This window comes from Nanorana parkeri, unplaced genomic scaffold (genome assembly GCF_000935625.1).
Source record: "Nanorana parkeri isolate BGI_ZX_2015 unplaced genomic scaffold, ASM93562v1 scaffold823, whole genome shotgun sequence".
NCBI classification, from domain to species: Eukaryota; Metazoa; Chordata; class Amphibia; order Anura; family Dicroglossidae; genus Nanorana; species Nanorana parkeri.
The window spans coordinates 348,688-365,633 of NW_017307091.1; the positions used below are offsets into that span (position 1 = coordinate 348,688).

The 16,946-nt window shown below is 44.5% G+C and overlaps 1 protein-coding gene across 1 annotated transcript in view; it reads right to left on the bottom strand.

The window, feature by feature from the left end:
- Positions 1 to 663: 663 nt before the first annotated feature.
- The window catches only part of ARHGAP30 (Rho GTPase activating protein 30), a 17,946-nt gene continuing 1,663 nt past the window's right edge, over positions 664 to 16,946 (bottom strand). Inside the window, exons 3-11 of the mRNA XM_018565218.1 lie at positions 16,527 to 16,609; positions 16,055 to 16,162; positions 15,414 to 15,541; positions 13,111 to 13,270; positions 10,499 to 10,596; positions 9,105 to 9,176; positions 5,295 to 5,813; positions 3,555 to 3,769; positions 664 to 2,866 (exon numbers count right to left, since the gene is read on the bottom strand). Of these exons, the coding sequence (XP_018420720.1) occupies positions 671 to 2,866; positions 3,555 to 3,769; positions 5,295 to 5,813; positions 9,105 to 9,176; positions 10,499 to 10,596; positions 13,111 to 13,270; positions 15,414 to 15,541; positions 16,055 to 16,146 (3,480 nt within the window). The 5' untranslated portion in view covers positions 16,147 to 16,162; positions 16,527 to 16,609 and the 3' untranslated portion in view covers positions 664 to 670. The remainder of the gene's footprint in view (positions 2,867 to 3,554; positions 3,770 to 5,294; positions 5,814 to 9,104; positions 9,177 to 10,498; positions 10,597 to 13,110; positions 13,271 to 15,413; positions 15,542 to 16,054; positions 16,163 to 16,526; positions 16,610 to 16,946) is intronic.

A 16,946-nucleotide genomic window follows, 5' to 3' on the forward strand; every position in this document is an offset into this window, starting at 1 on the left:
CCTTGTAACAGGGAAGGTCATTGAAAGTCCAGTCCAAATAGACCACAACACCTGCCTGGGCCTCAGCAGCTGTACATTTGGGTTCTGCCAATCACTTTTGGTTCACTAATTCCTTGTGATCCCCCTAACTTGCGGCACGGTGAGGTGTGTGATGTTCTGGGCTTAGTGTTCTCTCATGTACAGACCATACAATGCTATGAAAGGCTGATGACTCCAGACATTTATTATTTTACAGCTCAGGAGATTTACATACAGGTTACAGTACAAGGTGACACTTTCCTGCTGGACGCCCAGTTATTTTCCAACCTGACAACAGAGAGACGATGTGCTGTGTTCAGCTTCCGTTCATTTCCAGATCGTTCTATGGGCGGTGCTCCATCCATATATGTATTCTACATGTTATAACATAGTGTGAAGTTGAAATTGTTTTGTAAATTTGTGGTTATGAATATAATATGATTAAAGTAATATACAGTCCAGCATGTTAAAATTAAAAAAATAGATATTTTTGAACACCATGCGGCCAGCTCTGTCACCATTAAGAAAACATAACTCTTTCACTATCAGAACATTCATTGTGCCAATGAAAAATGCAGAGTCTGGCGCGTTTTTGAGATCCACAGATTAATTAAATCGCTCATTGGACGGGAACAGTGACATGGTTAGATGTTCAGAGAAGGGATCGACGCTGGTGATAACACGTGTGTAAGTGGACATCGTCAGTGGACTGTCGGCCTATCCTTGGCATGCTAAGGCGGTTCCTCTGGGGAAGTTCCTTAGTGTAGACTTCGGCTTCCTGCTGGAACAGAGACTGGGCTCCATGTATTGATAAAGCGTTCGGATCTTCTTGGCGCAAGCCTCTAAAGTCTGCCTCAGCAGAAGACAGGGACATACAACTAAGTGGTCTGTGTGTTCTGCTGCTGGCTGACTTTATGGTGAATTTTGGAAAGTTGGGCGGGGTTTCCATCTTGGGTATGTCCAAAAGATCATAAGAATCTCCAATGCAATAAGTTTGCATGCGCCGAACTGGAATTTGGGACTGCTGACGTTCCTTGGCTAGAGCCATTGCTGTATCAAAGGACACACTGGTGGCGTTTCTCCAGCTGGATCTTCTTATTGGGGCGCAGTCACTGCCTGATTCTATAGGTTCCGACCCAACACCTTTGTCTGGTTTTGGGGACTTCGGTGTATCTCTGGTTGTGGATAATTTGGAACTAACATGCAATTTACTCTTTAGGGCCGGGGGCAGCATGGCAAACTGGGGTTTTGGTGGCACCACTGGTACGGATTTGACTTGCTGCACTTTATTTAGGCTGAAAGCCAGTTTCATGGTTACACTTCCATCGGAGTTAATGCTGGAAGCTCCTGTGTTTTCTTTCACAACTGTAGACTTGGTGTAGTTTGAGAGGTTCTGCTCTTTGGAGGAACAGATTTGGATGTTTTGTAGATGGGATTCACTTGATCTATCGAGGTGAGTACTTGGACCCTCATCCTCTGCCTGTGGGGTCATAGTTACTGTGTCAGGTAAACCGTCACTTTGTATCATCTCATGAGGTAAACAAAGGTCACATTGTGAGCTTTCAGTGTCCTGCAGTTGGTCCCAGATAATGGCTTTGTGTTCTTCCCAAGGACTTGCTTCGTTTTCCTGAGGTTTTTCTAAAGCTGTCTCCAGGCAGTTCAGCAAAGAAAGAATTTCTTGCAAGCTAACATTTTCTGTCATGTGTATTGCATTATCAGCTGTTAGAAGAGGATTGTCATGTACAGGGGTGCCTGATGGGCAACACTGAGATTCTTCTATATTATCAATAGTCTTCAGGATCATATTATCTTCTACAACATTCATATCTTCAGCACATTCCAAGCCAACGTGGACTGTCTCTGAGAGGGAATCCATGTTTTCTTCCAGCAGAATGTCATCTTTCTCATCATTTTTAGGAGAGTCTAAGTTCTTCAAGGTAAACTCATGTATCAGAGGGACATCCTGAGGATCCTGTACTTCTGGAAGATCTACGTTCATTACAGTAGGTTGATTTATCAGTAGTACTTCCTGGTTGTACAGATCAGGCTCTTGCGTTTCTGGAGAATCCAAGTCTTCATGATTAATCTCATCCACCAATGGAATGTGCTTGTCATAAAATGTAGGGATAGGTAAATCTGAAGGACACAAATTTAATAACAAAGCTTCTAACTCCAGCATATCCTCCTTTCCGCAGATTGCATCATCTTGTAGATTCAGAGGGACATAGATTTCCACATGGCCTTCATCCTCCACACTGTCTTTGTCCTCCAAATTTTCACCAGGATTTACATATCCAGAATTGGAGTCCACCACTGTCTCCTTATCTGTATTATCTTCATGGACACAAGCTATCTCATCTTTTTTTGTATCGCAGTCTGATTCTTCTCTAGTAAAGACAACCTCTGATGTAGCTCTATCCGATAAATTAGATTGCGGACTACATTGATTCTCGTTATCTATCTCAGTATTGCTTGATCCATCATCCATGTCTGCCTGGCCAAAGGGTTTTTGGGTATCACAAAGAACCTCTTCCTGTCCATCTGTGGTTGTAGCAGGAGGTCCATCAGCAATACTATCATCCATTCCTTCATTCTCTTTAGGCTTCATGGTTTGTTCAGTCCCTCCATCCTCAATGTTCCCTTCATCCAGCTCATAATGATCATTCGATTCCTCGGATAAGGGGCTCAAGTCATCGTAAGCACTTAGATAAACATCTTCTAAGCTGTCACGCCAGTTCCGCATTGGGTCCTCACTGTCCAAGCAGCCCGCTGGAGTAAAGTACATCTGTTCCGACTCATCTTCTGTACAAGGATCATCCTGGGGTGGCTCTACAGAAAACTCCACCATCTGAATGACAAGGAAGGATACATATTATAATTTAGTCCATCCACCAAGGAATATAGGGCATGATCACGTAACGTAATTTATTAAAGTTTCACTTTAGCATCTATGCTCCCACTAGAGCAGGGATAGGCAAACTCCAGCCCTCAAGCTGTGGTGAAATTTCAAATCCCACCAAGACTCTGTCTCGGGGACTCATAGCTGTGACTGTCAGAGTCTTGCAATGCCTAATGGTATTGGTAGTTGCACCACAGTTGGTGGGCTAGAGTTTGCCTAACCCTGCGCTAGAAGGACAGTGATATATCAAAACATGCAACATGTTTTAGGAAACATTATCTGTTATCTATAATGCTAACATACAGCTTGTACTATGGAAGATTTCTGACCCTTTTCTGTACACTGAGTGCACTTATATTTACATTGTAAAGTGACCTTGGTGCTAATATGTACAGTACATGTAATACATAATAGCTATACATATTATTTAGATTGGTGTCCCTTGTCACACGTTCTTCATTTATTTCATTTAGACCTCGTACCTTGTCACAGGTCCCTAACCTGAGACTCGGTGAGATGTGCTACAAGGGAAATATTCATAGACTTAGGTTAGGGCAGTGAGTCCGGGACTCCAGTGCCATGGCTGGTGGCCTGAACAGCAGAGCTAGCACTTTTCCTTGTTATGGCCAACACTTGCCTGGCTGTCATGCTGCAGGTCATATTGCAGCATTTCGCTGTCGGCAGAGTATTCCACTATTCTCTCTTTCGATTTCTCCTCCTCAGCTATACAGGCAGTTTTTGTCTCATCGGGATTTGTGTCTTGGCTGTCCAGGAAAGAGAAGGTGTCTTGGACCTCTAGCGACATTCGATTTGCCTCCATTTTCTGCTCATTGTCTTCTTTCATTTCAGGTTCTGCACAGAAACAGTGAAAATGATGTCATTCGTTTTTGAATTTTGTCCTTCTTGAAGGTCTTCTCTAACCCTATACTTCTCGTTGCCATACCTCTAACCTTAGCCGTCCCCTTACCTTAAAGGCCAAACCCAACCCTGTTTCCCATAAGCGTAAATCTGTTACCTAACCTTAAGCTACTCCCTAATGCTAACTTAAAGTGACACTAAACTCAGGAGTTAAATCTTAAAAATGCATTCAAGTACCTTAACTATGAACAGAAATGTAGTTATTTGGTGCATCACTCAGCTGTAGATCCTCAAATCATCTCTGAATTGGTGCTGACACTGTCCTTCCTTCTGGAGGGGGGCTACCTTTGTTCCCCATGGTCCCTGTGTGTGTTGTAAAGCTTGCTCCTGTGATGGACTACAATCTCAATACAAATTAGTAAACTAAATGTGAAACTGTAGTCCATCACAGGAGCGAGCTTGGAGCGGTGGCTACTTTACAACACACACAGGGACCATGAGGAACAAAAGTAGTCACCCTCCAGAAGGATGGACAGTGTCAGCACCAATTCAGAGATGATTGGAGGATCTACAGCCGAGTGATACACAAATAAGATACATTTTTGTTAATAATTAAGGTACTTGAATGCTTTTTTAAGATTTAAATTTTAAGATTTAACCCTTGAGTTTAGTGTCACTTTAACCCTGAACATTACAGTATCAGCTGAACAACTGGGCTGATACTTTATCTGTTGAGAATATCTAAACCAAGACCAAACATATTATCAATGAGTAGTAGCTGCGCCATCAATTTATAATCCACCAGAGACCTGAGATTGTGATTTATTATTTCACCTACTAAAGCCATAAGAAGTGTAATCGTCTTACATTTATTAATAGATTGAATAAGAAATAACCCTAAAACAAGAAACTCTTTGGAATCACTACCCAGAATCCTCAGCATCTTGAATGCAAAGCCCCAACACCTCTCCAGAAAATGATACAGTATATCGCTGTCACTTCTCTGTATAGCGTGTTCCTCTGCGGTGTCTGCCATCTTGGGTTTCAGAAGGCTATCAGAATTATTCTTGGGATTTGGAAACGAGGGCCGGATTTACTCTCTCTGCTGCCACAATGCCAGGTTCCTCAATGCGCCCCCCCCCCCTTATGCAGGCTGCATACAAGTGATCTCCGCGACCTTGCTGAGGTCACTTGTACAAAACTTCCCCACTTTACATTTAGCCCTGCATGCCCCAAGCAGGGCTAAATGTAGAAAACAACTACCCGCCCGGCGCCCAGAACTGCATATCCCGGGCGTCGGGAGATAGGAATTCCACACCCTTGCTGACCCTCTACTCCTTGCTGTCCAGAGGCCGGGGCCTTGGTTGGCCTTGTGAGAAATCCGGCCCTATTGGAGACAGGAAGTCAACTGAATATGAGAAAATGTCTCTGCTCACAATACTGTCATCATTACCTAAACCCAGGTTGCCATTTACAACCTGAGGCTGTAATATTAAGTTATCTGAGAAGTGACGGTCACCTATTTGCTTGCTGTTCTCCTTGTCAATGTTAGACACCATTGTGAGTCTGACTTTGTCGGTGTCGCTGCTGCCCATGTAGAGTTGTCCTTCTGGGGAGAAGAGCCTCTCAGAACTCCTGTGGAGGACGGAATAGTTCAGACTTGGGCACTCCATCCCTCTGGTCAGCCGAGAAAGGTTTGATGTGATGTGGAAGGGAAGTGTAACGGAGAAGGGTCCGGAGATGTGGACTCCCACACATTTCTCTGCTCGGTTTCGATTATTGGTCTTGGGCGATCTGCCCTGTGGTGTTGCCACCATGGAAGCCCTTCCTTGTTTTGGTGTTGTCGGTTCTGATTTTGCCTGGCCTTCTTCCTCGTAGTCTCCGTCAATGGTGTCTGCCATCCGAGCCTGCTCGCCTGCATCTGAAAATTCATTACCGGCATCTTCTTTTTTGGACTCTGTCCCAAGACTTTCTCGCCGAAGGGCGGCTTGGTGTTTGGCCGACCTTCTTATCAGGTTTCGTTGCTCCAGATCTCTAGCTGTGAGTAGAAAAAACTATTTCAGTAAGAATTACATTGAACATTTACTAAATATTTTCAGGCATGTATTACAATGCAGCTTTATGAATGTGTATGTTGGGTCATCCAGCCAAACCAGATATTTCAGATTTTGTGGGGTTATATTTGTAGTTTCTGGGGATGTGATCAACCCTTTAGTTTACATCTGAAGGGGAAGCAATGTGTCTTTCATCAGCATACAGTTTGACTTCATTATTTTAATATCTGTCACCAACACTACTTAGTACTTTCCTTGTACAGTCCTTGGCTAGCCCCTGTACAACATGGCTTAGGCCTAGCAGTTGGCCACTCAGGTCCTGAGCACCCTATTTTGGGGTAATTGTCAGAAATGTTTATGATTTTCACATACGTGTTCTTTTATATTTCTGTTATTATATTTAAAAAACATTTTTTGCATTTTTTGTTCTATATGTTACTTTCATTTTTTTAATTTTTTTAAACACTTTTTCTTACACTAACGTTATTGCTATCACCTATGTAATAGCAAATAGGGTGTGACAGATCCTCTTTATGGAGACATCAGAGGTCCCCTAATGTCACCTAGGGACCCCAAAGAAGCTGATGAAGCAGAGATCTGCTTCCCCAGCTTCTTCTCCTGGCTCTAAGAGCCGAAGAATGTAAACAGTGACACCGGAAGTGATGTAATACACATCACTTCCGGGTCCAGTGATCGGAGGAGAGATCAGAGGCTAGAAGTCTGCTGATCTCAATCCAATTGAAATTATCAGGCGCCTATACAGACGTCGGATCACTTATATAGAAACAGCAATCGCCTGCTGTTTAAAATTATACCAAGGGCACAGCTATAATGTATATGTATAACCACTTCAGTGGCCGGCCATATTTATACGGCCACACACAGGAAGTGGCTAAATGTAGAGATTTGTAGAAAGCTTTGTTTCCTGCTGGAAGGAAATCTTTCAGTTGAGAAATGTGAAGCCTACCATGGCTGAAATTTCTGTTAGTTGGCTGTCATGCTGGCCACCTTTTAAGACTTCGAGTCACTGATTTGGAGCAAGTACTCAGGTAGGGACTTCTCCAACTTGATCTGAATACTTTTTCTGGATCAAAGAGAAAGTCAGAGGGCCAACATAACAGTCAAGCAACCAACATTTTACAGGACGAGGTAGCCTACCTATTGCTCTTTGGCTTACTTAAAAATGTATGTAAACCCTAACAATGACTTTCTCGTGTTTGCTCTCCTTTAGCCTGTTAAACATCCCATTGGATGTGCTTTGTGATATCTACTAGATAAGAACAAAAAAATACCTGTTGATCCTGCTTGCAATTCAGAGCTGTCCTGTGCACACTTCCTGTGTTATCTCAAAAAACCTAATTAGTAGACATGTGCGATTCGTTTCGTTCCGAATCGAAATTCGGACGAATTTTCGGACATTCGAATGTATCCGAATTACAGATATAACGAATGCAAACGAATCCGAATTTCCGTTTCTGAAATTCGGTAGCGGTAGTTTGTTCGAACGTTCATTTAGTTTTCGTTTCTTATTCGGTTCGTTCGTAGAAGAAAAACATTTTCCCCCTCAAATGTCACTTTGCTGCAAACGAACGAACAAATGAACGAAACGAATAAGAAACGAAAACGAAACGAACGTGCGAACGAACTACCGCTAACGAATTTCGTCCGAATCCGAATTCCGAATTGACTTTCACATCCGAATCCCGAAAAACAAAATAACACAAATCCGAATTTAAAACGAAGCGAAAACGAAACAAATTTTTTGGCAGTGCACATGTCTACTAATTAGCCCTTCTAGTTTTGGAACGGAGAACAATTATTCCCTATGTTGTGAAGCTGAGGAGAATGGGTATGAGGTGAAAATGACGGCCTCCCATGCGTGCAAACTCCTCTATAGAACAGGCCAGAAATATGCTGTGGTGCGCATGCGCGCACAACTGGAACACGCGCTAAGACGCACAAACGGCAGGCAGACAGGAAGTGCTGCAACCAGCATTAAGGAAGTGTCCTTGTTTAAGCCTTCCCTGCTCACTATGCTGATGGTCTTTCAGCTGTGTGTGTTCCTGTGCCCGTTGACCTGTTAAATACTTCTGCCTGTACCCTCTTGACTTGGATTGTTTGGACCTTTCTTGATTGCTGCCTGCCCCTGACCTCGGCCTGTTTCCCGGGCTTGCTTATTGCCTCTCGATTCTGTACCTCGCTGCACGGCTGGATTCTGATCCTTGGCTATCCTTGACTACGCTCCTGCTTCCTGATTTGGCTTATCCGCTCCTGGACTTTCCTTGCACCAGTGCGTGATCCCAGCTGTGGCACTCGTGCTCCTCGTTGCCACCTCACAACCTGTTCCCACCTCCAAGGGGGTGTAGGAGGTGAGAAGTAAGAGAAGCCTCCTCGGCTGTCGGTCTCTCACCAGGTACGTGATAGTGGGAGTGATTTAGTTGTTTAGCATAAATGTAATTCTATTTTGCTCTGACATACACTTTAACAGTTGACATGAGATATCAGCCACACAGAGATCGCATTGCTTTCAGCAGGTGGACCAACTCATAGCTTTGCATTGACAGAAGGAGTTGTATGGCACAATCATTGTTTTCCCTAAATCATTTTCCTATGGCCATTCTATATGTTAGTTATATGCTGCCATCTAGTGGCCTTTTGTGATAATGCACCTGTTTTTCCTGTATTCCCTTCCTCACATGATGACACATTTCCTCTGTATGTATGCCCCACCCTTCTTCTTGTTGGTCAGTACTTCATGTGTCATGGCCACAGCTAACAGGCCACATGTAACAAGGACACATGTATTCTGCATAGTACGCTAGGAAAGGCATCATCTTTTGACCGCATAATACTGAAAACCATCCATCTGCTGTATCCTGTTGTCTGTTGTGCAGAATAAAGCAACCTTTGTGGATGAACACGGTATTGGTGAGTTCAGCTATCTGACAATGATTGTCCTCAGTGATTGAATCTGCTTATACAGGCCGGGCATAGAGGTCTCACAAGGGATAAATCGCTATCACAACAATCGGAGTCAGAATAGCCCTTGTGAGGGGATTCAATGTTGCGGCAAGAAGAGAAGACTACAAGGTGGATGAGAAAAGCACAGAGAACTCGGGGGTTAGACCTCAATACTGGGATATATCAATTGAGGTATAAGAAAGTAGTGGGTAACCTATCCCACCAATCTCCACCTATGGCTGAAACATCACATTGGGGAAGAGTAAAACATTTGCTCCTTAACGTGTCATGGTAATGCAACACCTTCTACTCACCATCTGCCGGGACAGAGCTGAGGGAATCCATGCTCTTTGCTGGCCTCAGGTTCATTTTTTCGTGCTTTTCATCTGGAATGAAAATTTTAAACAGTAATTTATACAGTATCAAAAGACTGAATCTTAAAACATCTGCTGGTTTAAGAGACATTCTACTAACAATATCAGTTGCTGGCTTGCAGCAATAATCCATTAGCTTGGTAGATACTGCCAAGCACAACCGTGTCATTTTCGGCCTCGTAGTGGGTTCACAGGAAGGCACTGCAGTATCCAAACTTTGTAGAGTGTCCACAGGAGGCCACTGCGGTATTTAAACTTTGTAGAGGGTCCTCGGGGTGGGGGGTGCTACAGTATCCAAACTTTGTACAGTGTCCACAGGAGGGCACTGCAGCATCTGAACTTTGTAGAGGGTCCACAGGAGAAAACTGCAGTATCTGAAATTTGTACAGGGTCCACAGAGGGGTGCTTCAGTATCCAATCTTTGTAGAGGGTCCACAGGAGGCCAGCGCAGTATCTGAACTTTGTAGAAGGTTCACAGGGGAATGCTGCAGTATCCAAACTTTGTAGAGTATCCATAGGAGGGAACTGCAGTATCTGAACTTTTTTAGAGTGTCCTTAGGAGGGAACTGCAGTATCCAAACTTTGTAGAGTGTCCTTGGGGGGGTGGTGCAGTATCCAAACTCTGTAGAAGCTTCACAGGAGGGCACTGCAGTATTCAAACTTTGTAGAGTATCCATAGGAGGGCACCGCAATATCCAAACTTTGTAAAGGGTCCACAGGAGGCAATGCAGTATCCCCATTTTGTAGAGGATCAGCAGGGGGTAACTGCAGTATCTGAACTTTGTAGAGGCTTAACAGGAGAGCACTGCAGTATCTGAAATTTGTAGAGGGTCCACAGGAGGGCAGTGCAGTATTTGAACTTTGTATAGAGTTCCCAGGGGAGCATTGTAGTATCTGAACTTTGTTGAGGGTCCAAGGCTAGTGGGAAAGGAGTTAGGTTTGTTGAAATAGGGATCTGCATAGGTGTAAATGGTGTTAGGGACAGTGATGCAGGAGTGTGGGATTCTGGGAATGGTGCGGGAGATGGGCTAGTCATAAGGGTTGGTGGAACAGTGGTCTGGGCTGGTGGAATAGGTGTTAGGGTAGATGGAACAGGTGTTAAGCATCCTGGCCGGCAGCTAGGCCTCTGTTTGTACAGTATATTAATACACTATGGGTTGTGGTATTTGCATAAGTCATTTGACTGTAAGATTTATGTTTTATATTTCACACATCATATATTATATTTCCATTAGCCTTAATCAGAGCATTTACTACACACACCTTCACTACCTCATTTAGAAAGCAAATGCATGATACATAATGCAAATAAACAGATGTGGAAAGAGGCAAACCTTTTTCATCCTGCTTTGTTGTCTTGCGCTTGGAGTCATTATTTCGGCCAAGGTTGAAGATGGATTTCCATTTCTTGGCTTTTAAAGAGCCCTTTCTCCTGCAAACAGTATAATGCATGACATTAATATTGTATTGATAGTATTATTGTTGTGGTAAACTTGAAACCTAGTGATCATAGTGAGTGGTCATAATGGTATTATAGGTATGTTTTGGATGTTCTTCCCTTGAATAGTCAGTAGTTTGCTTGATGTGTGCAAAGTCATGTTTTTACAATGGCTGTTCACTTGGTAATGATAGTCATGTACTTGTGAGAGAACACTGTGGACAGAAACCCTCTCTGATTCTTTTTGATACAGTATGTAGGACTGAGAAAGAAAAGATAAGTCCTTATGGTGTGAAAAATTATGTTTGTCCCTGAGAGGAAATGAGGTCATGTCTATTATGGGAGTAACAAAAGCCCTGGAAAACCCTTAAGCTTCTTGGCAGAGGTGGCACTTGAGGGACCTCTGTACTTCCCAAGATACATACATCTAACAGGACTGGTCACCACTCTCTACATCACATGAAAATTCTTATTGGCCTCAGGAATTTTACAGAGTAGGCAACCCATGTAACTCATTCTCAAGGTTTTGGATCCACCTACTAATTGTCCACGTAAATAATTGGGGTAGTTCTGTTCTAAGATGTGTGCCAGTTCTGTTCTAAGATGTGTGCCAGTTTCATTAGATGTTGGTTAGATGTTAATTATAGAGTTTGATGTACAGGCAAGTTTCCTTGGGCCTTTCAGTAAATGGCAAGCATATACACTGAGTGTCCAGATTATTATGACCACACCATCAGTCCTTTGTTGGGCCACAAGATAACTCCACGAGATGACTTTGTTGGGCCGCCTCGTGACTCCACGAGATGTTGAAAGGTGATGCGAGGAATCTGACACTGCACTGTTGCCCTTCTGTTGTCTTGTACCAGTCTTGCCACTCTCCGTTCTGCCCTAACATTGACTAGTCGCTGACGGCCACAATTCGCACGTTCAGACCCAGATTTTCCGCTGACAGTCCAGTCTTTAAACACTTTAACAATGAGCCCCTCTTGAACATTTAACGAATTCTGCTGTTTTGCTGATACTCGCTCCATGGCTCTGAGCGCCAACAATCATCCCACGTTCAAAGGCTGTTAAATCGCGTTGTTTACCCATATCTTCAGAAAAAAATCACTTCTACTGTCGTGGTAAACAACCTGCTTCCCTATTTATAATGGTCTGGCCCTCTAGCAACTTCAGCGGGAAATTATAGCTAATTTGCCTACAAACGTCAGGTGGTCATAATAAACTGGCCACTCAGTGTAAACCAGTGGTCTCAAACTCAAATGACCACTGGGCACGTTTTCTTCCATGGGGGCCCCACGAGAAGAGACAGCCAGGAGAGAGAGAGTGAGGATTGACAGCCAGGAGAGAAAGAGAGGAGATGTGTAAAAAGTTGTGAAGGATAAGTCCAGTTGGTGAGCGCTCTTACGTGGGGGTTGGATTGGTTTCAATGCTGGTGTGCTGCTCCTGGTGTGTGAGATAATTATACTCACATGTAATCGGGTGGATCTGAGCTTTGGGAGTTGGGGGTCTCTTTTGAGAGGAGACACGGACAGAGGAGAGAGAGAGAAGGGACAGACAGAGGAGAGAGCGAGGAGAGGCAGTCAGGAAAGAGTGGGGAGAGACAGCTAGTAGAGAGAGTGAGGAGAGACCGCCAGGAGAGAGAGCAAGGGGAGACAGCCAGGAGGGAAAGAGTGAGGAGAGATAGCGAGCAACACATCTGCCTGAAGCATAACCTCTGTGCCCTTCAAGACTTATCTGTACCCTGTTTTTCAGGAACCTCCTTGCTTCCCGAGTTCTAGCATCCCTCCCTCCATGTCCCATGCCTCCTCAATAAACTCAAGTTGAAACACCTGTACCCCGTGGTTACCCCTGTCCGTCTGACATTGTGGCATCTTGTGTCTGGGTTTTGGCTGGCCTGAAACACGGACACAGCATATAATCCTAGACAGGTGGCAAGCCTAGCTACGCCCTTGACTGCTGCAAAAGGTAAGAGCCCCTCTCCTTGGGCCCCCCTGCTGACCTAATGGGGCCTGGGCCCGACACAGGAGGGCCATCTCTACCCCTCTATTGGTGACACTGCTTGCGGGCCAAAAGTACTTTGAGACCCCTGATATAAACAGTGCACCAGAACATCACAGTCCACGCAACATTTAATCAACAAAATTATCATCCATATAAGTGTTTTATTGGAGTAACACCCTTTAATTTCCCACCGTACAGAGTGGTTTATATCTCTTTATCATTGGGAATGAATGCCTCCCATGGGTGGAATACAAGAAGGAATGCATCAAGTTTCCACCACTCTTGAAAGCCTAAAGGTTTACTTTCTGATTTTGACACATATGACAGGAAGATGGCACTTATGGCGGTGGGAGGAATAGCTGGTCACCAATACAAGTGAATGTGGAAGGAATGTAATGAGGAATGGTGAATAGAAGGAGGGTATTGCAGCTCATATTGTAGTTTACAAGGGGGCTAGATTATGTTTCCGGAAACCTGTGTCAGAGATTTGTTATGGTCACTTACTTATGATCGGCGAACTCAATGATTGTGTGGTATGGTCGTATCTGCGGAGGACCATCACCATGGTTTAACATGTTTGGTAAGTTGTAGGATAAAGAGCGATAATAGTCCTCTGGAACACACGTTGGCCAGTTCATATTAGCTGATGTGCTGTTCATGTTTCCTGTTCACAAACACAGACATTATTATTTCACAAAATAATGCAGCGCATGGGCCGATGTGAAGGGAGGGATATACTACAAGGTTTGCACTGGTGACTTTAAGTAATTGATCATCTAGAGCAGGGGAGATCTGGAGTCTGGAGATCTACTTTTCAAATGATGAGCTCAAGGAGATCTTCCAATGAAAAAAACACCTGCATTCAGGAGCGGGAGGGGGCGTGGCGGTGCATTGAAGTTAATGGCACCGCAGGCAGGCAGGCCCCTCGCCCACAGTGCGATCGCCTGCACCCGAAACCCAGGCACATTAGTGCCTGCGTTCCAGTCCAGTGCGATCTAAAAAAATGCTACAAGCACTATTTTTGCAGATCGCACTGGACCGCAATGCAGGCACTAATGTGCCTGCGTTCCGGGTGCGGGCGATATTATTTATTTAATTTTTATTTTTTTTATTAATTTTTTTTACTCTTGAGGGGGCTTCGGGGGAAATATTAGGAGTCTAAACAGCCCCCTGATATTTCCCTTTTAAAATAGAAAAATAAATTGAGGTCACAAAGTCCTCAATCTCTTTTTCTACAGCCTCTGTTCTAAATGAATGGAAAGCACAGAGGCTTCCCATTCATTCAGAAAAATATTTTACTATCATCCAGTTTCTGAATGGGGAGTAGTCTCTGTAGTGAGTGCTTCTCCCTATTGAGAAACTCGTGAATGAACAGGAAGTGATGTAAATCACATCCTGTTCATTTATAACTGGTGACACATAGTACTATGTGTCCCCAGTTATTTACAAACACTGGAGTGATCAGCTGATCGCTCCAGTGTTTGTCCTGCACAGAGGATCGATACATATCGATCACTGATATGTACCGATCCTCTGCCGCTCGGCCAAACACAGAGGGGCTCAGCTTCTCCTCTGGATCCGCTCTGCACTCACGGGCAGTGGCAGCGGGGGATCTGAGGAGAAGTGAAAGAAGCGTTGCAGTCGCGGTGGGTTGGGGGGGGCGGAGCCGCTGTCACAGAACTAAGGCCGAGCGGTGAGGGGAGAGAGAGGCCGAGCGTCTCTCTCTCTCTCCTCACTGCTCGGTCTTAGTTCTGTGACAGCGGCTCCGTCCTCCGCCGCGGGCTGCAGCACATCTTTCACTTCTCGGATCCCCGCTGCATACAGATGGGGAGAACAGCGGGGATTCGGAGAAGCACCACGGGCGGGAGGAAAGGCCATCGCGATCTACCACTGATTGCTACGCGATCGACTGGTAGATCGCAATCGACCTTATGGGCACCCCTGATCTAGAGCTTTGGTTCTCAACTGGTAGGTCTTGACCCAAAAGTGGGTCGCGCCCCCATGTTCAGTGGGTCGCCGCATGCTTTCCACTTTTATAGGTGAGAGTTACAAAATATGCTGCCCGGCACCGAGTGTCAGCTTGAGGTGGGGTGGGCTTGGGGTATGGCCGCGAGGGAGCTCCATCCATATGTGCATTCCTTATAACTCCTCTTGCATGCCCTGTAGAGGTGCCTGGACTGGAGTGACATCACATTCTGGCTCCTGGCACCTCTATAGGGCACGCAAGGGAGCTGTACAAGCAATGCACTTATAGATGGAGCTCCGTCACACAGCCCACACTGGACCCCAGGCTGAGGATCCACTCCACTTCTCGTAAGGTGGATCTTAAAAAAAGGGAAAAAAATGTTTTGGGGGTGTTTGTGTGAGAATGTCTGTGTGTCTGTTAGTGTGTGAGATTGTGTTTGTGGTTGTGTATGCATGTCAGTGTTTTTGAGGGCCCAGACACACTGGTACAGTGCGTTCATCGCATAGCGTTACCCCATAATCGCACCCACAGTGCATTCTGGTGTGGGAGGTGTGTTGCGTTGCCATTCATGCCCAAACCCACCACCCACCCACAGTTTGTACATCCACACCAAAGCGCGTGGTATCCTAAAGCTGTGCTTTCCATTGCAGTGCGACTTGGGTCGCGACTTAATAACCAAGGACAAATGTGGGTCCTGAGGTTACACAGGTTGAGAACCACTGGTATAGAGGTCTCTAAATGAATGATCTTCATATCCCAATGTACACACATCATTAGTGAATAATCCAAAAACTGAACAATGACATTACCATATACAGTATATATATATATGTATACTCACCATCACCTGACCCAGTTCCAAATAACTGTTCCACGTGGGTCAGAATAAATTCCACCACAATGGACTGGACTCGAACCTCCATGAATGCTGCAGTACCATTAAACCCAGATGACTCGATGTCCTTGGACCTGCACAGTAACGCCAAACATTAGATGAATTGGTCCAAATCTATGTGACTATAACTCAGGAATAACATTGTTACTGTTAGGCCCCATTCACACCTAGGCGTATTGTAATATGCGCATCTGTCGCGCGACCGTCACGCGGCCCAAAGTAGTCCCGGGACCTTTTCAGGGCGTTAGGGACGGGCGGAAATACGCCTAGGTGGGAACGAGGGCATTGACTACAATGCTATTTATTTTTTTTACCGTTTTGTAGCGCGTTCGTCGAGCGTAGGACGCGCTACAAAACGGTGAGGTGTGAACGCAGCCTAAAAGCTGTATGCTAAGTGCAACTGATTCAGCTTAATCTATGGCTGTTGACCTTTGTTTCCAATTTGTCTTGGTCTTTCCACAATTAGTATGTAAAAGCAATTCCTGAGTGTAGACCTGGTGCAGGAACAAATCTCTATGTACGTATAGGGAGCCTGATCATGTAAGGTGAGCTTCGCATTGGTGCGTGGAAATGCTGGTCCTACTTACCTCAGCAGATTTGGTGCCCACACAATGGCCAAGTTTCTAGCGTGCATGTTGGTTTGTGCACTGAATGAAGCCACGTGGATCAAGTGTTTCATGAGATACTCCAGAGTCCTGTTAGATGCACATAAAATGTATTTAATGAGAGAAAGGTTAATGAAGGGGTCATATGGATAATAAGTCCCATTATGCTTTGTTACTAAAAAAATTAGTTTAAGAAACACATTTTCCGTTCTGCCCCCTTGCTAAATTAGAATGCAGGGATATATTGGAGCTGGAGATGGCAACTCTTAGAGGACATTATATTGGAAGATTTTCTTGGCTTTAGCCAATTTAGCGGGTTGCTATGAAAGTACTTAGTGTACCAGAGTGTTGTAGACATAGACCTAACCTATAGCACCCCTTAGTGTTGGAACTATTCCATTGTTTTTAAGATGGAAGTCAGGTAGACAGTGTGTGGGTAAAGATGGAATTGTACCTGTAATGGGGAAGGGGAAGCTCCTTCAACACATCTCTGATCTTTATTAGTCGTTGTTCTTCCAGTTGTATAGCTACCGCGTCCTTCAGCAGAAGAGAAAAAGATGATTTGTTACCATTTATCCACAGACACAATTGTGTGTATTTTATGGGTACAAGACACGACACCTATTCTTTTACCCTGATTTGGGTTTATCAAGAGAGTAATATAATATTACTGAACATGTTGGCTGAAGGCAGAGCCGTAGCGAGCTCCTTTTGCGCCCGAAGCAAGAACAAAAAAATGTGCCCCCCCCGAACAGGCATGTGACTTCACCCAATGTCATGCGCCCCACCTCCAGGATGTGGTTTTCTATTTTGTATTTATTTTGTATTATTTATTTTGTATTATTTTATATTTTTTATTTATTTCTAATTATTA